This window comes from Pelophylax lessonae (assembly GCF_965119305.1).
Source record: "Pelophylax lessonae genome assembly, chromosome: 13".
In the NCBI taxonomy this organism is placed as follows: domain Eukaryota; kingdom Metazoa; phylum Chordata; class Amphibia; order Anura; family Ranidae; genus Pelophylax; species Pelophylax lessonae.
In genome coordinates, this window is record NC_138780.1 from 180,656,762 (window position 1) to 180,682,676 (window position 25,915).

At 45.4% G+C, this 25,915-nt stretch overlaps 1 protein-coding gene across 1 annotated transcript in view; it reads left to right on the top strand.

Annotated features, from left to right (window-relative positions):
- Positions 1 to 25,915, top strand: part of NRXN3 (neurexin 3) — a 748,840-nt gene that overhangs the window by 449,889 nt on the left and 273,036 nt on the right. The window contains exon 16 of the mRNA XM_082275286.1: positions 7,018 to 7,137. Coding sequence (XP_082131412.1) covers positions 7,018 to 7,137 — 120 coding nt within the window. The remainder of the gene's footprint in view (positions 1 to 7,017; positions 7,138 to 25,915) is intronic.

Consider the following 25,915-nt stretch of genomic DNA (forward strand, 5'->3'; position numbering starts at 1 on the left):
CTTTCAGAGCCCAGACTGCCGATTAGTGCACTGGAACTCCGAGCGATCAGACTTTGTCTGGCTCATTGGATAATCGTCTTCAGGGGTGTCCGGTATGAATTTATTCGGACGATGCCATGGCCGTGGTCTATGTCAATCACCAAGGGGGCACATGAAGTGTCCTGGCGGCTCGGTAAGTAGCTGGCATTCTAAGGTGGGCTGACTAATTCCAGCTTTCTCAAACCTCTGCCACGACTCCTGTGCAGGATTCAGGCAGAAGGGATTCCAGTCATTCTAGTGTCTCTAGACTGGCCTCGCCGGTCTTGGTATGCCGATCTGGTACGGTTGGTCACCGTTGCTCCTTGGGGACTTCCTCTCAGGGAGGATCTGCGTCCTAAGGACCAATCTTCCATCCTGTTTTACAGTCACTGGCTTTAACGGCTTGGATTTTGAACGCCAGGTGCTGAAGGGTGGAGGTTTGTTGAATCTGTGATTCCTGTGCTGTTAAAAGCTAGGAAATCTGCCTCTGGGAAGATCTACCATCGTACGTGGAAGACATACTTTTGCGTGGTGTGAGTCTCTTGGGGTTCATCCTCGCTCTTTCTCGGTGGATCGGATCTTAACCTTCCTTCAACGGGGGGTTGAACAAAAATTGGCCTTGAGTACTATCAAGGGACAGGTATTGGGTTTTGGCGGTCTTTTTCCAATGACCTTTCGGCCACACACTCACTGGTGTGAACCTTTTCGTCAGTGTCTGACATTTGGTTTCTTTAGTGCGGGCTTCGTTGCCTCCGGGGAATCCTAATGTGGTGCTTTCAGCTCTACGCTTGCGCTTTGCAAGCGTAGTTGCACTCATTGTTCTTAGTAAATGTGGTGAAGCTTCACTTTGTAAAGAATACCCAATCAGGTGCAAAGAAAATAAAACAGCACTTTTTGCTAGCACATGATTGGATGATGAAAATCAGAAGAGCTTTAGCATATTTACTAAGCTCTGGGAAAAATTAGTGCAACTGCTCTTATAAAGGACATAAACGTTTACAGGGAAACACCTGTGGCCTGTGTGCACGAGGCCCTAAAATACAGCAGGTAAAATAAGTATTGAACACGTCACCATTTTTCTAGGTAAATATATTTTTAAAGTTGCTATTTACATGAACTTTTTACCACAGATGTCAGTAACAACCCATGCAATCCATACATACAAAGAACCAAAACAAATACCATTAGAAATTAAGTTAGGTGTAATAAAATGGAATGACACAGGGAAAAAAAAATATTGAATACATGAAAAAAGGGAGGTGCAAAAAGTAAATGAAAGCCAAGACACCAGCTTAAATCTATTAGTAATTAGAAAGCAATCCTGCTCCTTGTCAGTGCAAATTAATATGAGCCGGTTCAGTCTCAACTGATGGCCTATGAAAAGTTGTCTCATTACCAAGGTGTCACACAAGAAACATCTCATGATAGGTAAAAGCAAAGAGCTCTCTCAAGACCTTTGCCACCTTATCGTTGCAAAAGATACTGATGGCATTGTTTACAGAAGGATTTCTAAACTTCTGAATGTTCCAGTTAGCACTGTTGGGGTCATAATCCGGAAGTGGAAAGAACATCATTTCACCATAAACCGGCCACGACCAGGTGCTCCTTGCAAGATTTCTGACAGAGAAGTGAAAAGAATTATCAGAAGAGTTATCCAAGAGCCAAGGATCACTTGTGGAGAGCTTCAGAAAGACCTGGAATTGGCAGGTGCAATTTTTTTCAAGAAAACAATAAGTAATGCACTGAACCATCATGGCCTGTACGCACGCTCACCACGCAAGACTCCATTGCTGAAGAAAAAGCATCTAAAAGCTTGTTTAAAGTTTGCTGTACAATGGGCGGCACAGTGGTGTAGTGGTTAGCACTTTCACCTAGCAGCAAGAGGGTCACTGGTTCGAATCCCAACCATGACACTACCTGCCTGGAGTTTGCATGTTCTCCCTGTGCCTGCGTGGGTTTCCTCCGGATACTCTGGTTTCCTCCCACACTCCAAAGACATGCTGGTAGGTTAATTGGATCCTGTATTAAAAAAAAAAATTGGCCCTACTCTAACATAAAAAAAGTTTGCTGTACAACATTTAGACAAGCCTGTGAAATACGGGGAGAATATAGTCTGGTCAGATAAGACCAAAATTGAACTCTTTGGATGCCATAATACACACCATGTTTGGATGTCAAATGGCACATCACCCCAAAAACACCCCAATACCAACAGTGAGGTTTGGACGTGGGAACATCATGGTGTGGGACTTTCAGCATACGGTACTGGCAAACGTCAGGTCATTGAAGGAAGAAGCAATAGAAAAATGTACCAAGCCATTCTTCAAAAAAATCTGTTGTCATCTACTAGGATGATGAAGATGAAACGAGGGTGGACATTTCAGCAAGACAATCATCCCAAACACAAAGCCAAGGAAACCCTCAATTGATTTCAAATAAAGAGAAAATAAAGCTGCTAGAATGGCCCAGCCAATCATCTGACTTGAATCCAATAGAAAATCTATGGAATTTCCCCAGTTACAGATCTACTTCATCAGGAGAAATGGAAGGAGTATATCTATAGAACAAATATCCAACCATATAATAGACCAAAGCCATACTGCCATTCAAAGGGAGAGACCTTATCCCACCCTGACCCAACTAATATATAACTATATGTATAGGAAAAAGAAGTTCTCATATTTTAACCACAGGTCAGTTTTCAGGGCTTGGATAGTTTGATTGACAATTACTTGGTCATGCAACATTGTACATGAATGAGATTTGTGTATGTGTGTATATATATATATATATATATATATATATATATATATATATATAAAATGTATTTATTTATTTTTGGACAGAAAAAGATTTATTTTGGTAGTATTAAATAACTACAATTAATTGTAAATATATAAAGGAAAAAAAAATAAAAACTTTGTAAATAAAACTCATTTGAAAAGGTGATTTGTCCCCGTCCCATGCCACCTTCATCTTCTCATATCACATCTCACGGGAGCCAGCTGTATCTTCCAGGTTCTTGCAGTCAGCCCCTGATGACGTGTGTGTGTGCCGAGGCGCATTATCAAGGGACAGCTGTCTTTTTCTGATTCTAGCAGGCAGCCTCTTGATAAAGCTGTGTGACCCAAAGACTCCTGGAATGTAGTGGAGGGTTACTTAAAAACAGCAATATAAAAAATCTGGGAGAGGATGGTTGAGATGAGGGGGGGGGGGGGGGGTGAAGGTCCGCTTTAACCCCTGCATAGCAAGAGAAAGCTAGAAAAAAAAAAACGTTTTAGCAAGTAAAAAGGTAAGCATTTTAAAAATATTTTTTCACGTTATGTACATGGAAACATGTAACAAATATAAAATAGGTATTATCCTAATTTGGCTGCAAAAGTGGACATACACTTTAAAGCTTATTGGAGTATATAGTGAGGGAAAAAAGTATTTGATCCCCTGCTGATTTTGTACGTTTGCCCACTGACAAAGAAATTATCAGTCTATAGTTTTAATGGTTGGTTTATTTTAACAGTGAGAGACAGAATAACAACAAAAATATCCAGAAAAACACATTTCACAAAAGATATAAATTGATTTGCATTATAATGAATGAATTATGTATTTAATCCCCTATCAATCAGCAAGATTTTTGGGTCCCAGGTGTCTTCTATACTGGTAACAAGCTGAGATTAGGAGCACTCTCTTAAGGGGAGTGCTCCTAATCTCAGCTTGTTACCTGTATAAAATACACCTGTCCATAGAAGCAATCAATCAATAAGATTTCAGTCTCTCCACCATGGCCAAGACCAAAGATCTGTCCGAGGATATCAAGGACAAGATTGTTACTTACACAAGGCTGGAATGGGCTACAAGGCCATCGTCAAGCAGCTTGGTGAGAGGGTGACAACAGTTGGTGCGATTATTCGCAAATGGAAGAAACACAAAATAACTGTCAATCTCCCTTGGTCTGGGCCTCCATCCAAGATCTCACCTTGTGGAGCTTCAATGATCATGAGAATGGTGAGGAATCAGCCCAGAACTACACAGGAGAATCTTGTCAATGATCTCAAGGCAGCTGAGAGCATAGTCACCAAGAAAACAATTGGGAACACACTACGTCGTGAAGGTCCCCCTGCTCAAGAAAGCACATGTACAGGCCCATCCGAAATATGCTAATGAAAATCTGAATGATTCAGAGAAGAACTGGGTGAAAGTGTTGTGGTCAGATGAGACCAAAATCAAGCTCTTTGGCATCAACACAATTCGCCATGTTTGGAGGAGGAGGAATGCTGCCTACGACCCCAAGAACACCATCCCCACTGTCAAACGTGGAGGTGGAAACATTATGCTTTAGGGGTGTTTTTCTGCTAAAGGGAAAGGACAACTTCCCCGAATCAAAGAGACGATGGACGGGGCCATGCACCATCAAATCTTGGGTGAGGACCTCCTTCCCTCAGCCAGGGCATTAAAAATGGGTCGTGGATGGGTATTCCAGCATGACAATGACCCAAAACACACGGCCAAAGCAACAAAGGAGTAGCTCAAGAAGAAGCACATTAAGGTCCTGGAGTGGCCTAGCCAATCTCCGGACCTTAATCCTATAGAAAATATGTAGAGGGAGCTGAAGATTCGAGATACCAATTGTCAGCCCTGAAACCTTAAAGCGGTGTTCCAGCCTCCCCTCTCCCCCTCCAAAAATTAAAAGCCAGCAGCTACACATACTGTAGCTGCTAACTTTTAATACTAGGACAATTACCTGTCCTGGAGTCTAGCAATGTCGGCACCGCAGCCAATGTTGCCATCGGCTGTTGGGTGCTACCACCGGCATTGCCGGTGAGGGAACCCGGCAGTGAAGCCTTGCGGCTTTATGGGCGGGTCCTAAATGCACATGCGCAAAGCCCACTGCGCATTCGGATTGGCACGGCGGTGGGGGAAGGAGGAGGGGGCCAAACATCTGAGGGACAGCACAGCGGCACCGTCTCCTGGAAGTGGGGAAGGGTACCTGTCAAGATCAGGTACCCGTTCCCCCCTCCCCTCTGAAAGGTGCCAAATTTGTCCACTTTTGGGTGGAACATCCGCTTTAATGACTTGGAGAGGATATGCAAAGAGGAGTGGGACAAAATCCCCCCTGAGCTGTGTGCAAACCTGGAGACCAACTACAAGAAACATCTGACCTCTGTGATTACCAACAAAGATTTTGCCACTTCGCATGTTTTGCAAAGGGGTCAAATACTTATTTCACTCATTAAAATGCAAATCAATGTATAACTTTTTTGATATGTGTTTTTCTGGATATTTTTGTTGTTATTCTGTCTCTCACTGGTAAAATAAACCTTACATTAAAATTATAGACTGATCATTTCTTTGGCAGTTGGCAAACATACAAAATCAGCAGGGGATCAAATAATTTTTTCCCTCACTGTATATGATGTAGTCTTTAACCTCTTGGCGACCGTATACTGTATATATACGGTGGCAAGATGGCTCTCCTGCGCAGAATCATGAACCTAGTACGTGATCCTGCACTTCTGAATCTGGGAAGCACATGTGTGCCGCCAGTGACTAGTTCCCACTGTAATTAGACACAGCAAGAACTGATCTGCAGGTACCATGGATTCAGTGTCGGCCAGCACCTGCCAGTCGTTAAGCAGAGAGCCAGAATGGCGATTTGCCTACGTACACAAGGCAGATTGCCCTTCTGTCAGTAGGGAAGGAATGGATCCTGTGTTCCTGCAAAGCAGAGATATGGATCAATGCCTTCCCCTAGTAAAAGCACCTCCCACACAGTGAGAAAACACAGTTAATCCTTTGAGCGCCCCTGATGTTAACCCCTTCCCAGACAGTGTCATTAGTACAGTAACAGTGCATATTTTTAGCACTGATCACTGTATTAGTGTGACTGGTTCCCATAAAGTGTCAGTTAGTGTCCAATTTGTCTGCCACAATATCGCAGTCCCACTATAATTCGCTGATTGGTGCCATTACTAGTAAAAATAAAATAAAAAAAATATATAAATATATCCCATAGTTTGTAGACTCTATAATTTTTGCGCAAACCAATCAATATATGCTTATTGGGATTTTTTTACCAAATCATGAAGCAGATTACAGATTGGCCTAATTTGATGAAGAAATTCGATTTTCTGCCTTTTTGTATTGGATAAGTTTTATAGCAGAACGTAAAAAATATTGGACTTTTTTTGTTTATAGCGGCAAAAATAAAAAAGGAGATCGAATACCATCAAAAGAAAGCTCTATTTGTGAGGGAAACAGTGTTGTACGACCGCGCAATTGTCAGTTAAAGTACCGCAGTGCCATATCGCAAAAAATTGCCTGGTCATGAAGAGGGGTAAATATTCCGGAGGTTAAGGTAGCCATAATGGGAGCCGTAGTCAAATGGGCCACAATACCCCACACCACACAGGAGGAGCATTTACAAGCTTTTTTATGTGATTTTTAAAAAAAATATTTTGGAATGTTTATATCTGTCAAATTGGCGCCTGAAAATCCGCGGGTATATATGAAAATGTTTTCTCTGTTTTTTAATAGCAATTTATCTGCATCTGCAACTTCAATTAATGCTGGAAAAAAGTGTTACAATTCTGGGAATGGTTTATGTTGTATTTGTTTTATGCTGTATTTAAGTCTTCAGAAACATAAAGATGGGCACATGTGAATTTGGGAGGGTGTCGGCTCCTGCGCTGTGTGGATCTGACACCAGGTGGGCGGGGAGGGGTGCTCCTGGAGTGCTCTGTGTGGTTTTGTCTATAACACGCTGTTATTTTCTAGCTGCCGCTGTCGTGGAGTCCCGCAGAGGTTTGGTACACAGACCCCGCCCCCGAGGTCTGGGTCTAAGGGAGGGTCTGTTCTGTGCATGTCTGACTCCTTGGCCCCCCTGCATGATCGGCACATGTCTGTGTTGCATGCCGTGAATTGGAGATTGGGACTGTTTGGTAGATGGAGAAGGATGTTTCTTCTGTGATGTTAATCCTGCTCTTCCCTGCTTCTTCTCAGGTCCCACCACCACCTGTCATGAGGACTCCTGTGCCAACCAAGGCGTCTGCATGCAGCAGTGGGAGGGATTCACTTGTGATTGTTCCATGACGTCCTACTCAGGTCCCCAGTGCAACGACCGTAAGTACCACCACAAAATTATAAAATGTCAGTTTATTGTGGAGAACCAGATAAACCTGGTAAGGATTAGAACCCCCTGTCAGGGTTCAATTTCTGGGGATGTCCCATTTGGGAAGTTTTCTATTTACGGTCTGTGTTCAAGACAGGAAGAAAGAGTGAATTCCCCCAGTGAGGACACTGACAGGGAGAGAGGGTGAATCTCCCTAGTGGGAACACAGACAGGAAGAGAGGATGATTGTCCCCAGAGGGAACACAGACAGGAAGATATGGTGACTCGCCCCAGAGGGGACACAGACAGGAACAAAGGATAAATCTACCTAGTGGGGTCAATGACAGAAGAAGGGGGTGATTCTCCTCAGCTGGGACACAGACAGGAAGAGATGGTAACTCTCCCCAGTGGGGACACAGGAAGAGATGGTGACTCTCCCCAGTGGGGACACAGGAAGAGATGGTGACTCTCCCCATTGGTGACACAGACAGGAAGAGAGGGTGACTCTCCCCATTGGGGACACAGACAGGAAGAGAGGGTGACTCTCCCCATTGGGGACACAGACAGGAAGAGAGGGTGACTCTCCCCAGTGGGGACACAGGCAGGAAGACATGGTAACTCTCCTCAGTGGGGACACAGGAAGAGATGGTAACTCTCCCCTGTGGGGACACAGGAAGAGATGGTGACTCTCCCCATTGGGGACACAGACAGGAAGAGAGGGCGACTCCCCCCATTAGGGGCACAGACAGGAAGAGATGATGAATCTCTCCAGTGGGGACACAGACAGGAAGAAAAGGTTAATCTCCCTAGTGGGGACAATGACAGAAGGGGAGCTTGAATCTCCCCAGTGGGGTCACAGACATGAAGAGAGGGTGACTCACCCCAGAGGGGACACAAACAGGAACTGAGGGTGAATCAGGTGAATCTCCCTACTGGGGACAGTGACAGAAAGAAAGGGTGAATCTCCCCAGCTGGGACACAGAAGGGAAGAGAGGGTAAATCTCCCTAGTGGGGACAGTGACAGAAGGAGAGGGTGACTCAATAAAGAGCAGACACAGACAGGAACTGAGGGTTAATCTCACTATTGGGGACAGTGACAGAAGGATAGGGTGAATCTCCCCAGCAGGGTCACAAAGAGGGTGAATCTCCCTAGTGGGGACACAGACAGGATAAGAGGGGTGACTCATCCAAAAGGGGACACAGACAGGAAGAGATGGTGACTCTCCCCAGTGGGGACACAGGAAGAGATGGTGACTCTCCCCATTGGGGACACAGACAGGAAGAGAGTGTGAATCTCGCCAGTAGGGAAGAAGGGGAATCTCCCTAGTTTTTATCTACCAATATATTTTCAGTTTGTTCAGCTAATCTAGTGATCCAGACAGTGCACCTACCAAACAGTACAGCCAGGCTCTGGACTACCCTGGAGGCTACACTGTAGTTAAAGAAACCCTGTTGCCAATACATTTATTTCATCAACAATCTTCCTATAAGACTATATGTAGAATTAGTACATTCCCCCTTGTACAGATATCCAATTGCCCTAAACCTGCTCCTGGGTCCTGCCATCTTGAATGCAATATCAGCAGACTCAAAGCTGTTACTCAAATGACACTTTAGTATATCCCTTTGCTACTCCCCAGATGTTACAGATGAGGGGAGGTGCAGAGGAGCTGGGACAGCACTGACAGTAATTAGACACTCCTAGATGAAGAGATGGCTTTGATGCATAAGGAGGGGGTTGTGCTAGGGAATGGGCTTTTCCTGGAGTGTCAATTCCTTAGCAAGTTTAGAGGCACATTGCAAATGATGAAATTGCAAAAATATATATATATATTTATGGAGATGAAAAATGTGGCAAGTAAGCATTTAAAATACTTGATTTTTCTGTGCTTTTACCTGCAATTTTTCATACATTCTAGTTCAGGGTCCACCCAAGCCTCCCAATTTGTACAAAAAAAGTGACACACTGATAAGGCAATCCCTGAGCTCTCCCCTTCTGTCAGTGTTACATTGAAAGCAGTAGGCAAAGCAGTGGACCCTGGTTGGCTGACTATCCCTATGACAGAGTCCTGCAGAACAGGGGATCGAATGAAGCTAATATGAAGGCAGATTCGGGTACTTGTACAAGCTTATTTGGAGATGTGAATTTCATTATTCTTTAGAAATACATATCTGCTCTAAATGAGGACTTCTAACTTGCTAAGTTCAGCTGATATATGAAATGGTATCAGGTACAAGGATGTGCAAAGGTATCCATGGCACCATGGAAAGGTGGCAGTCTGTAATATAACACACAATTGAGTATGTTGATGTACAGAGTTATAGAGTAATACGGGGAGGGGACTCTGGAAAAGTGTCAACCTGTATTATGACATTGTATCGAGTACATTGAGGTATCCAATGAGGGGGAAGGGGGACCCTGAGAAGCTGGCAATCTGGGAGAGGGGGGAGGGGTGTCTTTCATTGGCAAGGTAAGTGATTACACCCCTACAGGACTGGCTTTGTGCAGGTAAGTGATCATTACTGGTATTTTGCTGAATGTCATGTACCTACCTGCTACTCCTTCTCTTTGTTGTACACATGTAATGCTATGAGCCATATGATGTCACAGCGTCATTCATGTAATGACTGTATGTATATACTGTATGCAGGGCCGCTTATAGGGGGGGGGGGGGACCACCATTGCCAAAGCATGGGGAATCGGTGCAGTCGGGCAGAGGGGCAATTACAGAAGGAAGACCTGTGTGGCTCTCTGCAGCAGCTGAAAGACAGTTCCTTCCCCTCCTTACAGCTTTCAGCTGCTGCGGAGAGAGACACAGACACAGGGCATCGTTCCTGTAATTGCTTCTCCTCCCACAGCAAATTGTAAAAAAAATAGCAAATTGTAAATAAAAAATAATAATAATTAAACATTGTAATAAAACATTTAAAAAAATGGTAAATTAAAAATAAAATAATTGTAAACCTTTTTAAAAAAAAATTATCATTTTTTTTTAAATGTAAAAAACAATTAAAAGGGCTAATTTACACGTCTTCTCTGTTATGTTTGTGTCCGTTAATAATGATTTTAGTGTATTTTTAGTGAAAATATTGTCTTGATATATTCGGGGGGGGGGGGTGCCTGGTAGGCTGTATCGGGCCCCGTGATCTCTAACAGCAGCCCTGACTGTATGTTCACATTACAGAAGAGCAGAAATATATCACAATGGGAAAAGTACTAGGCACCTTTCCTAGGAGAAGCAATTACTATGAAACACTATAAAACAAAGAGGGGTGCAGCACCAAAATATAAAAAACTCAGTCCAATCAAGGAAGGTTCATATAGGAGAAACACAGATAATCCCCACACCAGATGCCGTGACTGCTGAAGGCACATTTCACCACTGTGTCTAGAGGAAAAACCTGCTTACCAGAGGTAATTGACCCTCAAATTATAGAGTGGTCAAATAGATATGTAGCTCATGAGTTCTCCACTGTGTAAGTTCTCAACCGCATCGAGATTGGATGGTCAGGCTAATATGTATAGGCCACTTCTCCAATGCCAGGCAGACAAACCCAAATGAGTGAATAGGCCAACCTCAGGAGTAAAGGAACTCATATAGTGTAGTAGTTCCAAAACAGTTTATTGAATAAAAAACCTTAATACACTCACGCATTTCGTCATCAAATAGACATCATCACCTCCGACGATGTCTAATTGATGACGAAACGTGTAATACGCCAAGACACAATGCAAGTACGCCACACCGCGGCCATCATTGTACACCAGTCTATATTCATGAATTGATCTGTTTACACGTGAGTGTTTCGAGGTTTTTTATTCAGTAAACTGTTTCGGGATCTACTACACTATCTAAGTTCCTTTACTCCTGAGGTTGGCCTGTTCACTCATTTGGGTTTATCTGCCTGGCATTGAGAAGTGGCCTATACATATTATAGCCTGATCATCCAATCTCGATGCGGTTGAGAACTTACACATTGGAGAACTCATGGCATCTGGTGTGGGGATTATCTCTGTTTCTCCTATTTTAACTTTTCCTTGATTGGACTGAGTTTTTTATATTTTGGCGCTGCACCTCTCTTTATTTTATAGTGTTTCTATGGGTTACAATCATACCTATTGGTGCTAGCAGCCTTTTATTTATTGGTCTTGATACATTATTTTAGTCACCAAGCGCAGATATTATCCTTGTTTTTGAATTACTATGAAATATACTGATCAGCCATAACTTTATGACCACCCACCTAAAATTGAGTAAGTCCCAATTTTGCCTCCATAACATCCTTGACCTGTCGTGGCATGGACTCCACTAGACCTCTGGAGGGTATGCTGTGGTATCTGGCATCAATACATCAATAGCCCATCCTTTAAGTCCTGTAAGTTGGTGGTGGTGGTCTCCATGGATCGGACTGCTTTTTCCAGCACATCCCACAGATACTCGATGGATGAAGATCTAGACCAGACTCGTTTAGGTAGGTGGTACGTGTCAAGTAAAATCCACATGTATGGCAGAACCCAAGACTTCCCAGCAGAACATTGGCCAAGGCATCACACTGCCTCTGCCGACTTGACTTCTTCCCATACTCCTTGTCGCTCTTTCCCAGGTAAGTGACACACACACTCGGCCATCCACATGACGTGAAAGAAAATGTGATTCATCAGACCAGGCCACCTTCTTCCATTTCTCTGTGGTCCAGTTCTGATGGTCATGTGCCCATTGTAGGCTCTTTTGGCTGTGGACACAGGTCAGCATGGGCACCCCGACTGGTCTGCGGCTACACAGCCCCATACACAACAAACTGCGATGCCCTTTTTTTTCTGCTTTTAACACATCAACTTCAGGGACAACATGTTTAATTGCTGCCTAATATATCCTGCCCACTTTCAGATGCCATTGTAATGAGATAATCAATGTTATTCACTTTACCTGTCAGTGGTCATATTGTTATGGCTGATCAATGTATACTGTGCCCCAGCGGCACTGATACAGATCGGCCCTCCACTTATCCAGTCATAGAATGTATATACACAATGCATCGGTCCGTGCTTCCACTCAGCAGTTGAGATTGTCGCATCAATGATTGTTTGTTAAAGTCAGAGCCTTTTTTCTCAGAAAATAGGTACAGGAACTCAACCACGGCCCCCTAAACTTTATCAACTCCGAGCAGCATCAAATAGTGGGTGTGGTCAAATTTCACGAACAGTGGGAGGGCATTAAAGGGGGGGTTACACACAGAGTGCAGAGTTCAGGGGTGCGCTACATACAAAGTACAGAGTTCAGTGATGCGCTGCATAGAGACTTACAGAGTGCTGAGTTTAGCCTTTTCCACGATTGCTTACCTCTGCAACCCCCCCACCCCCCCCAATCCACATCTCACTTTCAAACCTATTCAGCTTGGACCTCTGCATGCAACCCCTTCCCTGCCCCATTTGCTCCCCACCTCCTCAAAGGCGCCACTTTCTTCCACATGTCTTACTTTTGTTGTTGTATTAAGCTGAAGCACCCAGTTGGCTCTAGAACCTCCCCACACACTGTAGTTAGTGCGGCACCTGCATCTCCATTGTCCCCATCCTTCACTCAGTGGATGCCACTCAGGAGATCAGATCTGTGGGAGCCGCTGGGAGACAAACTGTCACTTGTAAACACAGAAGCCAGACTTCTGTGTTTACAAGTGCAGCACTACTCCCTTGGGAGCTGCTGGTTACGGGTTCCCATGGGTTACCATTAGCAACAGCATGACAGTTCAACATTTTCCAAGTGATTTTGGCTCAGTCAGGAAACAGTCCAGGGGTTTTGGTTTTTGTGTTTTTATTGAGAACTAGGATGAGAGAAGGGAATGAGTGGGATACTCCAACTTGTATTACTATGCACAATTAGCTGGGACAACTAAATAATGCTGAGTGCGGCTAGGCCACTGCTTCACCTTGTCAGTAGCAGTGAAGTAGTAAGAAATTAACTGTCTGAGGTAAACTGTACTGCACTGCAGAACAATCTTCAGGGCCCTTCCTGGCACCCCCTTTGTTCCTATACTTCAGGGTCAACAACACGGCACCCCCTTTACTGTAACACTTCCTGTGTGAGCTAGCTCCTTGATCCCCTGGACTTCTCTGGAGTGGTCCCCCTTCCTGGGCAGACCCTTAGGCAAACCTCCTGGTACTCATGGACACTGTTTTTCCCAAGAGACTCTGCCAGCAGCTCCACTGTCAGCTACTGTGGATCCTCTGCAGCTCAGCTCCACACCTGGTTAACTAGGCTGACCGCCTAAGACCACTTTCCGCACACACTGCAGGAGGAGAGACAGCCATCCACCTCCTCCTGGTACTCTGCTTCCTGCCAAAGACGCCCTGTCACATGTCCCCTCCGTATTTATGGTAAATCCCAGGATGCACTGCAGGAATGCCATCCAAGTGGGACTGCCAAAAAACATGACGTGTCACTGGCTAGGTTTCCTCCACTATCCAACAAGCTCTCTTATTGGATGCAGACCCAGTGAATCACACCTGGAGACACGCAACAGGCAACCTAACAGATCAGGCTCCCCTGATAAGCAGAAGGAGCAAATGGATCCTTTTTCCTAGCACCTACCTAGGAGGGCGCTACACAAGTAATATTGGTGAGCTGGGAGCAGAGGGCCTGAGCCAAACTGAGTTCAACCAAGTTCCAGCTGAAAAAAAGCCCTGGTTAAAGTGATTGTAAATGATCAGCTTGTAAACAACTCATTCAGTTTAAAAAAGAAATGAAAGGCAAAACATTTTTGTATAGATAAAAAAAATAAATAAAAAAAAACATAAATACTTTTTTCTTTTTTTATAAGTAATCACATCCCCTTTGTTCTCAGCTGCATAAGAGCTGGGGTGAGAAGCAGCAGCACACCAAGCTTCCCAATGAATAGCTGTGGAGTGGAGGCGTGTCAGGACAAGTCTGATCATTGGAAGAGAGCAGGCTGAGTTCCCAGCACAGCTAGAATATTGACCACGGTGTGCTCTTCTGCTTAGTGTGGTCAGTTAATAATAGGAAAGTAGAGGAACTGGCAGGAACACCAGGGATTTCACATTCTATTCATTGTGACACCACTCAAGCAAAAGCCGTTACATCATGACTGATGCGTTTCAAAAGTACTGCCTATCTTTGTCAGGGAAGGCTTGAGGCTCTCAGGTCCTTATTATGTATTCTTCCTTCTGGTTCATGTTGGTTAAAGTCTGAAGTCCAGATAAATCGCTGACCACACAGAAAAAATGCAGAAGAATTTGCATCTCTGTCCATCCAGTTACGGAATTTAAACAGCTCTGACACACACAGTACAGCCCTGGCAGTGTAGGAGACCTGATTTTAATCTGCTGCTGTTAACTAAAGCTGGCTGTACATGGTTCAGTTTGTTAATTCAACACTGACCTGATTCTGCCATCTACACATTCAGTCTAGATAGGGGAATCCTCCCCGTTGTGTCTTTGTGACTCGCCTGCTGTCAGAATACACAGATCAGCACTTATCGAGTGAAAAAAATACTGACGGGGGTGTTGGTTTGGGGTGAAAAGAAATCCATTGGTAGGGAATCCAAGGACAGGACCGGACCAAGGGCTAGGCATATAAGGTGGCTGCCTTGGGCCATTCAGCAATTGGGAGTGCAAAAGGGCAGGACCTGCAACCAGTGCTGCTAAAGAAGTAGCTCATGGGGGGGGGTGTTCTTTTCTTCTTGGGTGCTAGAGGATCTTTTTCCGCCACCGATACGGGGAATGCCAGATATTTGACTTCAGGCTCTATGCAGTAGTGTTGTCATCCTCCTTATAGTACAAGCAGGAGGGGTGGGGGGGGGGGGTGGTGAATCTGTGTGTTACTTTTACAAATCTTCATGTCCCATATATAAATCACTGTTTTTGGTCTGACCCCAGAATGCAGGTCTCAGCACTGTCACAATGTAACATTCCTGTCCATAGAAGGATTCCTGCTGTAAGAATTGCCGTACCATCTCTTCGGGGGTTAAATCATGGCGGATGCAGCAGAGAAGGTCAGGAGAACTCAAGAGGTCGTTTGCGGTCTGAATTGTTCGCTAGTTGGAGGGAGTTTAATTATTTATAATATTTAATTAAACCACTGCAGAAAACAAGTTCCCTGCAGCCTTGTTCTCTCCCAGTGCCAGCCGGCACCGCGCTCCAATGGACTGCCCGCCGCTGTGCGACCGGTCATGTGACTCCGGCCAGCTGGAGGGTGTCAGTCTCCAGTCTGGTTGTGGGATTGTGTCAGGTAAAATACACTATATTACCAAAAGTATTGGGACACCTGCCTTTACACACACATGATCTTTAATGACATCCCAGTCTTAGTCCGTAGGGTTCAATATTGAGTTGGCCAGCCCTTTGCAGCTATAACAGCTTCAACTCTTCTGAGAAGGTTGTCCACAAGGTTTAGGAGTGTGTCTATGGAAATGTTTGACCATTCTTCCAGAAGCGCATAAGTAAGGTCAGGCACTGATCTCGCTTGCAGTCTCCACTCCTATTCCTCCCAAAGGTGCTCTATCGGGTTAAGGTCAGGACTCTGTGCAGGCCAGTCAAGTTTCTCCATCCCAAACTCGCTCATCCATGTCTTTATGGACCTTGCTTTTTGCACTGGTCCAAATCATTTGGTGGAGGGGGGATTATGGTGTGGGGTTGTTTTTTTCAGAGGTTGGACTTTCCCCTTAGTTCCAGTGAAGGGAACTCTTAAGGTGTCAGCATACCAAGACATTTTGGACCATTTTGTGCTCCTATTTTTTATGAACAGTTTGGGGGTGGCCCTTTCTTGTTCCAACACGACTGCTCACCAGTGCACAAAGCAAGATCCCACTGACACCAATAATGGAGCACTATACTTCTCAATGATGAGGCACTATTCCTCCCACTGACACCAATAGTGGGGCATTATTCCTCCCAATGACACCAATGATGGAGCACTATTCCTCCCACTGACACCAATAGTGGGGCATTATTCCTCCCAATGATACCAATAGTGGGGCGTTATTCCTCCCAATGACACCAATGATGGAGCACTATACCTCTCAATGATGGATCACTATTCCTCCCACTGACATCAATAATGGGGTACTATTCCTCCCATTGACACCAATGATGGGGCACTATTCCTCCCACTGACATCAATAATGGGACACTATTCCTCCCACTGACACCAATGATGGGGCACTATTCCTTCCACTGACACCAATGATGGTACTCCATTCCTCCCACTGACACCAATGATGGGGCACTATTCCTCCCACTTACACATATAGTTACATAGTTAGTCAGGTTGGAAAAAAGTCCATCTGGCTCAACCAATGAAAAAAAAAAACCAGTAATGAAAACCCAACCATACAATCCCATATACACAATCCTATACCTGCAGTTGATCCAGAGGAAGGAGAAAACCCCCAGCAAAGCATGATCCAATTTGCTACAGCAGGGGAAAAAAATTCCTTCCTGATCCCCCGAGAGGCAATCTGAACCAATGATGGGGCACATTTTTTTACTCCCACTACCCACACTCCGGCCCTCTAAAGCCTGAAGGACAGTAAACTGGCCCTTTCTTTAGAAAGTTTGCAGACCCCTGCTTTAGATTCTGCTATCATGGCAATATTGCAGGATCTGTGATCAGGCAGTAACGTCATGTCACCACATGATGGCGGTGTGTCCCTGGTATATGCATCCTTTGTGCGTTGTCCTGTCTGAGAGTGACACCATTCCTATCACTGAGCGCAGAGATCATTGCTGACAATCTTTAGCAGGTGGGAGGAATAAAGAGCATTATCAGCAACATGTAGAAATTTTGTAAGATAAAGGTGCAAGAGAAGAAAATTGTTTGCAGCACACACGCATAGCTATGTAATGTTTTATTCAGACATTTATTCTGTTGATGGGGGGGGCTGCGGGATTTTCTCTTATCGCACACAGTAGACTCAGTTGCAGTAGAAATTATAATGAACATTATTGGATTATATGGTGGACTTTGATCCTAATTTTAGTTAAAAAAAACTGCATGACCGCCCTCATCACAGTGAAATAATAGAAGCTGCAGAATCAGAAAGTGCAATAAATCTTAGCAACCAACCAGAACACAGCTTTCCGTTTTTTCTACTGTAAACAGAGGTGATCTGAATTCTGATTGGCTGCTGTGAGTTGTAGCACTTTTCTGCCCTTTATAGTCATGAGAAGTCCCAGTGAATTTTCCTTCCTCATGTACCCCATTTGTCTGAACTTCATACAGTGTTTAGTGACAGAAAGTATGGCTGGGTTCTTTCCTCTACTATGTCAGCTCTGATATTGTCTCTCCCCATTTCTGTACTCTTTGGTGTTTAGTTTCAGGCAGTTAAGGGGTTACTCCGTCCGTTCAGAAGCCAGACAGGGATTAATATGTGCCTTCTATTTGCTACCAAGCAGTAAAGGGGTCTGTCTGTGTGCCCTCTGATGCAGTTGCAGGTAGTGAAGGGGTTAATCTGTGTGCCCTCTGGTGTGGTGCCAGGCAGTGAAGAGGTTAATATGTGTGCAGTAAAGGGGTTATGTGTGTGCTCATTTTTGCAGTGCAAGGCAGTAAAGTGGTTATTTTTTGCCCTCTGTTGTACTGACACATAGTGAAGGGGTTAATACCTGTGCCCTCTGGTGCACTGCCAGGTAGTGAAGGGGTTATTTCCTGTGCCCTCTGGTGCACTGCCAGGCAGTGAATGGGTTAATCCCAGTGCCCTCCTGTGTGGTGCTAGGCAGTGAAGGGGTTAATTATTGAGCCCTCTGGTGTTGTGCCAGGCAGTGAAGGGGTTAATTGATGAACCCTCTGGTGTTGTGCCAGGCAGTAAATGGGGTTAATCCCTGAGCCCTCTGGTGTTGTGCCAGGCAGTAAAGGAGATAATGTGCCCTCCTGTGTGTTGCCAGGCAGTGAAGGGGTCAATCCCTGAGCTCTCTGGTGTGGTGCCAGGCAGTGAAGAGGTTAATCCCTGTGCCCTCTGGTGTGGTGCCAGGCAGTGAAGGGGTTAATCCCTGTGCCCTCCAGTGTGGTGTCAGGCAGTAATGAGGTTAATCCCTCTGGTCTCTGGTATTTGCCAAGCATTGAAGGGGTTAATCCCTGTGCCCCCCTGTGTGGTGCCAGGCAGTGAAGAGATGAATCCATGTGCCTTCTGGTGTGGTGCCAGTCAGTGAAGGGATTCATTCCTGTGCCCTCTGGTTCAGTGCCAGGCAATGAAAGGGTTCATCCCTGTGACCTCGGTGTGGTGCCAGGCAGTGAAGGGGTTAATGTGCCCTCTGTGTGGTGCTAGGCAGTGATGGGTTTTATTCCCTAAACCCTCTGGTATGAGTTCTCTGGTATGGTTCCAGGCAGTGAAGGGGTTATTCCCTGTGCCCTCTGGTGCAGTGCCAGGCAATGAAGCTGTTAATGTGCCTTCCTGTGTTCTGCAAGGCAGTGAAGAGGTTAATCCCAGTGCCTTCCTGTGTGGTGCTAGGCGGTGAAGGGGTTAATCCCTGAGCCCCCTGGTGTTGTGCCAGGCAGTGAACGGGTTAATTCTTGAGCCCTCTGGTGTTGTGCCAGGCAGTGAAGGGGTTAATCCCTGAACCCTCTGGTGTTGTGCCAGGCAGTACATGGGGTTAATCCCTGAGCCCTCTGGTGTTGTGCCAGACAGTAAAGGAGATAATGTGCCCTCCTGTGTGTTGCCAGGCAGTAAAGGGGTCAATCCCTGAGCTCTCTGGTGTGGTGCCAGGAAGTGAAGAGCTTAATCCCTGTGCCCTCTGGTGTGGTGCCAGGCAGTGAAGGGGTTAATCTCAGTGTCCTCTGGTGCAGTGGCAGGCAGGGAAGGGGTTAATCCCGGTGCCCTCTGGTGCAGTGCCAGGCAATGAAGGGGTTAATCCCGGTGCCCTCTGGTTCTGTGCCAGGCAGTGAAGGGGTTAATCCCTGTGCCCTCTGGTGCGATGCTAGGCAGTGAAGGGGTTAATCCCTGTGCCATCTTTTTCAGTGAAGGGGTTAATCCCTGTGCCATCTTGTGCAGTGAAGGGGTTATTCCCTGTGCCTTCTGGTGCAGTGGCCAGGCAGTGAAGGGGTTAATCCCTGTGCCCTCTGGTGCAGTGCCAGGCAGTGAAGGGGTTAATCCCTGTGCCATCTTGTGCAGTGAAGGGGTTATTCCCTGTGCCCTCTGATGCAGTGGCCAGGCAGTGAAGGGGTTAATCCCTGTGCCCTCTGGTGCAGTGCCAGGCAGTGAAGGAGTTAATCCTGGTGCCCTCCGGTGTGGTTCCAGGCAGTGAAGGGGTTAATTCCGGTGCCATCTGGTGCAGAGCCAGGCAGTTAAGGGGTTAATCCCTGTGCCCTCTGGTGCAGTGCCAGGCTCTTTTCCATCTGATCTCAGATTGGTGATGACTGCTCTCCTCCTGGCTGTGGCCGTTCCTCCCGCATTGCCTTCAGCTCGGATTTCCGTCATTGGTCAGGACAGCTGGGCCGGCAGAGCGAGGCGCACTTACTTTTTATTAACCCTGACAGTGCTGGATGTTTATTAGCAGGGAATGTTAGCTGCTCCCTCGTCTCCCCCTTCCTCTCACTAATATTTAGGAGGGGGCAATGCCACCCATGGCAGATCCCATCGCTCTCTCTCTCTCTCTCTGGCAGTGAAACGGCAGAGAGTGTACCCAGCGTCCCCTCACTCCTGGCACCCTGCGTGCTCAGCGGCTGATGACTGGCGGCAGTTTTACTAGTGAATTTCTGTACATATGGAAAGGCGAGTGACGTCTGCGGCACATTATTCACGCCTGGCAGAACCGTACATGAAATTCAGGCGCTCGTGCTGTTAACCTTCCTCTGCCCTGACAGTGCATTGAACGCGTTGTGCCCGCCACTCACTTGGAGATGTTTTGTTGGTTGTTGGATGCGGTGGAATACGAACTTATTGTTCATTTATATATTGTGTCTCGTTTTATAGGAATCCTCACCGTATGAGGACAAGAAAAATCTTCCAATGTGGCCAAATATTCCGCATCCGTCACATTCCATCCCATCCAACGCACTGACACGCCTCTTATTGGAAGGCGCAGTTTTCGATTAAGAATGTTCAATGGCGGAAGGCTGATCACTAGCTAATGTTTCTGGGTGCTTATTAGATGGGGGGGAGGGTTATAGAAGTTTAAAAGTCAAACTTTTCTGTATGGGGGGGGGGATCTCTATAGAAATAAAATGTACTTGATGGTTCCCACCAGAGTCCCCCCCCCTTACATCGCAGTCTCCCCTTGCATGGGGATCCCCACCAGAACTCCCCCTTACATGAAGGGGACCATCAGAATCCCCCTTGACATCAGTGTCCCCTTCTATCAGAATCCCCATGAAAGCCCCACTTAAATTAAGGTCCCATCTTACATCAGTGTCCCCATCAGATTCCCCCCTTACATCAGGGTCCCAATCAGAGCCTCCTATTTTTAGAGTCCATGTCAAAGTCCCCTTACATGAGAGTCTCCATCATACAGAATTTCTCCTTACATCAGGGTCCCCATCAGAGTTCTCCTTACATGATAATCCCCAACAGAGTCCCCCCTTACATCACAGTCCCCCGTCTACATGAGGGTCCCCATCAGAGTCCCCCCCTTACATCAGTGTTCCCTTATATCTGCATCCCTATTGAAGTCACCCTTATATGAGGGTCCCCATCAGTGTCCCCGCTTACATCAGAGTTCCCTTACATGATGATCCCAACCAGAGTCCCCCCTTACATCACAGTCCCCCATCTACATGAGGGTCCCCATCAGTGTCCCCGCTTACATCAGAGTCCACCCTAACATTAGGGTCGCCAGCAGAGTCCCCATTTACATCAGTGTCCCCTTATATCTGAGTCCCCATGAAAGTCCCCCTTAAATTATGGTCCACATCAGAGTCCCCTCTTACATCAGTGTTCCCATTAGATTCCCCCCTTACATCAGGGTCCCAATTGGAGGCCCCAAATATTGGAGTCCACATCAAAGTCCCACTTACAACAAGGTCCTCATCAAAGTCCTCAGTAGAGCCCCCCTTACATGAAAGTCCCCATCAGAGTTACCCTTACATTATGGTCCTCATCAGAGCCCTCTTGTATCAGAGTCTCCATCAAAGTCCCCCTTATATGATGGTCCCCATCAAAGTCCTCGCTTACATCAGGGTCCCCTGATATCTGCATCCCTATCAAAGTCCCCCTTATATGAGGGTCTCCATCAGATTCCCCCCCTTATATTAAGGTCCCCATCAGAGTCCCCCCTTTACATCAGGGTCCTCATCAGAGCCCCCTTACATGACAGTCTCCATCAGTCAGAATTCCCCCTTATATCAGGGTCCCCATCAAAGTCCTCATCAGAGTCCCCCTTAAATCAGTGTCCCCATAACAGCCCCATTAAATTAGGGTGACCAGACATCCCCTGTTTTCGGGGACAGTCACTGGACTGAGGAGACTTTTTCCTGAACCAAGTCTGTCCCCAGTTTTGTCCCCGGATAGGGTTGCCATTTGGTATTGCTGTGATCACACAACATACTTCCAGTCCCATCCATTCATCCAGTGAATATGTCCTGGGGATGGACCAAGTTCCGGCACTGCGCTCCACTCAATGAGATTCCTGTCGGCTGAACCTCTCTGCCTCCCTGGCTGCTGGACAGCCTTTTCAAACAGCCTTTCAACTTCCCTTTCTGCAACCTTCAGCCTCTAAGCAAACTGTTCATCTTCCCCATGCAAGCTTTTGGTCTCTGCCTCCATTTTCTGATGTCTCACATTCGCATTCATCACAGAGGCTTAAATTGTAACTCCACTTTTGTTAAGAATAAAAAAAAGAAGCAGGGATTATAACAAACTTCATATCCGATTCCTACCTTTTTCTGCTCTGAATAAATAGCCGTCTTGTGCAGAATGATTCTGAATGGGACGGTCTGGTTCATTATCACCTTGTGCACTCTCAGTGTTATGTCCTGTTTACATCCCTGTAGAAGTATTTAACCCTTGGGGAATATGTCATCAAAACTGAAATGCCAATTGCAGGGGATGCCATAAACTTGATTTTTATGGCAGTGCAGATATCTGGGAAAATCAGTGAACCGATCACACAAGCATGAAATTACATTTCTGAGGATGTTCTGGAGATGTAATCCTGTAAACATATACAGTATATTGACAACATTCTGTACATAAACAATAACCCTACACCTAATACTAGGCTTTCATATAAATGGAGAAAAAAATTAGAGTACACCTAGCAAGAATCACAGTGGCAGTTTTCAAGGCGTGGCTTTGTTTATCAACGTGTGATCAGCCATGTGATGAATCTGTCTACACTCTGTTGTGCGATTGCCGTGTCATGATCTGTTGGAAAACATAGTCATGTGATGGCCGTGTCAGCACTCTGTTCGAATAGAAAGTCACGCAACTACCATATCACCGATCTTTAAGAAGGCAAATTCATGTGATCACAGTGTCGGTACACTGTTAGTAAATAAAGTCATGTGATTGCCATGTCCACACTCAGAATATAAAGTCATGTGATCACAGTGTTGACGCTGTATTAGAATACAGTCATGTGATCTCCATATTAGCACACTGTCAAAGTACAGTCATGTGATTGCCATGTCAGTGCTGTGCTAGTAAACAAAGTCATGTGATTGCCATGTCAGTCCTGTGCTAGTAAACAAAGTCATATGAATGCCATGTCAGTGCTGTGCTAGTAAACAAAGTCATGTGATTGCCATGTCAGTGCTGTGCTAGTAAACAAAGTCATGTGATTGCCATGTCAGTGCTGTGCTAGTAAACAAAGTCATGTGATTGCCATGTCAGTCCTGTGCTAGTAAACAAAGCCATGTGATTGCCATGTCAGTGCTGTGCTAGTAAACAAAGTCATGTGATTGCCATGTCAGTCCTGTGCTAGTAAACAAAGTCATGTGATTGCCATGTCAGTGCTGTGCTAGTAAACAAAGTCATGTGATCACCATGTCAATATTTTGTTATAATACAGTCATGTGACGGGTATTCTGATGTCGGCACTCCATTAGAAAACAAGTTAATGCCATAACATATCAGAAATCCATTAGATGACATTCATGTGATTAGCATTGTCAGCTGTCCTTACTGTCTCTGTTCCTTCTCATGTCCTTTATATTTTACAGCGGCTTATTTAAAAATGATATGGTATAGCACTAGACCACGGCTGAACTGATCTCTTTTATATATGTAGCACTGCCCCTGTAAGGACTGCCAATTTCTACTTTACGGGTGCCCCAAGTTACCAGCACACCATATTGTCAGTTTCTAGGTTCTTTCTGTTTCTTTCCTTTGCTCGTTCCATTAATCAGTCCAGGGTTTTTTTTGGTTGTTTTGTTTTTATTATAAATTAGGGATAGGAGAAGGGAATAGTGGGATACTCCAAATTAACTATGCACAAACGGTTGAGTACTCCTATCTTTAGGTACAGCCAGGCTATTGATTGATTCACCCTGCCACTATGGGTGAAATTGGGAATTTAGTCTCTTTTTCTAAGACGACTTGGTGGACTAGCAATTATCTTCAGGACACTCTCACTAAAATCCTCTTTTTCTTCACTGCTGACACCCGTCCACTGACTATGCTACACATGGGGTGGCCCCCCGCAGGTCAGGCCCCTTGACAGGAATCCCTGTACTCACGATACTGTGGTCCAAGGGTCTCCAGTGTCTCTCCCTCAGTCAGCTCTCCTAGACCTCCGGATTTAGCTTCTCTCATCCATTCCTCTGGCCTTCAGGATGACCTCCTGCGACCCTATGCCACTGCTACAGAGGAGGAGGCAGCCGCCCCCTTCCCTCCAGGAATCTGCTCTCCAGCCAAAGACCTTGCAGCACATGTGCTCCCGGCTTTTATACAGTATCCCAGAATGCACTGAGGCAATCACCAGGACTGTATCAAAGCCTATGCATCCATTCGTCAGGCTTCCTCCCACTGTCCAACATGCCATCCTATTGGACCAGTGTGAGACACTCTCTAGACATAATAAATTGCATACTGAGCACATTGAGCAGACCCTACTAACCAATCCTGCTCTCTGGTAGGCAGAGAACAATATAGATTTACCTGCAGCCCCTCTGGTAAACAGACAGAGCTCAAAACTATACTTTCTCACTAGCACCTACCTAGGAGGGTGCTACATATACACCTATGGGAGGTTTGGAAGTTTCTGATTTCGCCTATTATTACAAGGCGACTCAGATTGCTCCTAAAGTCCAGGTACACACAGGCAAGCCAGCACCATTATGGACTCTAATCTGGATACCAATCTAATTCCTTTTTCCTCTATACCTGGGACCCCACCTGCAAACTGTCCCAAATCTTTAAACCTGGTTCTGACCCACATCCTTAGGGTAAGGGATTCTATTAAATATTCTGCATGTTTAACATCCCCACACCTCCAGCTTTGCCACTTCCTAATTGTCCCCTCTTCCCTCCCTAGATGGAGAGCCCTCAGAGCTTTTACTGGTGGACCCTAAAGGGCCTTACAATGGTCTGTTCTTTGCTAACTGTTTAGGGAATCTGTTCATTCCAATTCCTCCGTATCCAATTCCTCCCAAGTCGGAGCTTTCGTTGGCTTCAAATCTGTCACTTCATGGAATCTCTGACTAAACAACATGAGCACCCACAATTATCTACCACCTTTTGAGACCAGATGTCACACCTGTCCTACAACCTGGGGCCAAGTCTCCATGCTATATTCTTCTATGCTAAGTAACACCGCAATGCAAACCCTCTTTTACTGCTCTAAGCAGAAACAGGACTTTGGTTTTGCTTTGCCCCCTGAGGACTGGCGTAAAATGTGAGCGGCCTTGTTTAAATCTTCCTGAAATGTACTTGCCCTGAAACTCCTTCAAAGTTATGTCCCGTTGGTAATTTACACCAGCAAGGATTGCAAAATGTCTACCTTCGCACCCGTCTGTTTTTTAGGGTTGCCTAGATTTGGGTGATATGAAACACATGTGGTGGACTTGTCCCAAGGTACAGAGGCTAGGGATAAAGGTATACATGCTGGTAAATACGATCCTCCATGTCAATTTACGGAAAGGATCCCTGGGAAGAACTCTTACATAAACCAATCGTAGATGCTACTTGTTGGGAATGAACCATTATCACTCAGATTTTTATGGCCAAAAAAGCAAACCCTCGCGCAGTCCTGGAAAACCCCTCTCCTCAGTTTTAAGGAGGTCAAAAATCAGGTCCCTAGCACGCTCATTAATGAAAAGCCGACAGCGATTCCTAATGATACGCATGACAAATTCCCACTTCCCTCCACCTCAAATGACTTCCTGCTTCCTAGAACAATAGTTATTCTCTATCCCAGGGGTCTTCAAACTATGGCCCTCCAGTTGTTCAGGAACTACAATTCCCATCATGCCTAGTTATGTCTGTGAATGTCAGAGTTTTACAATGCCTCATGGGATATGTAGTTCCGCAACACCTGGAAGGCTGTAGTTTGAGGATCCCTGCTCTATCCCCTTATCTTCTGTCTCATTTCTTCTGTTCTTGGACTTTATTCTTTTATTTCTTTTGTTTCTACCATCTTTTTGGATTATTAAAGCTCTGGATGAGCTCTTCTCCCTAACTTAGGCTGTGGCTATTCATTCCCATTTTTTTTTTTTTTTTTTAGCACGGCTATGCCATTGTTCCGATTGCTCCGTTGAAGTTTTAGTTACTGTTGAAACGTCTTTACATAACAGGATTATACTCTACTCATTACGAAAGGGTCCTCAGCTATTTCAGTATCTAAGTCATACCTTATTATTTTGCTGTTGTCTCTAATGCCTTTTATGAAGGGTGGAATTTTTGTACAAT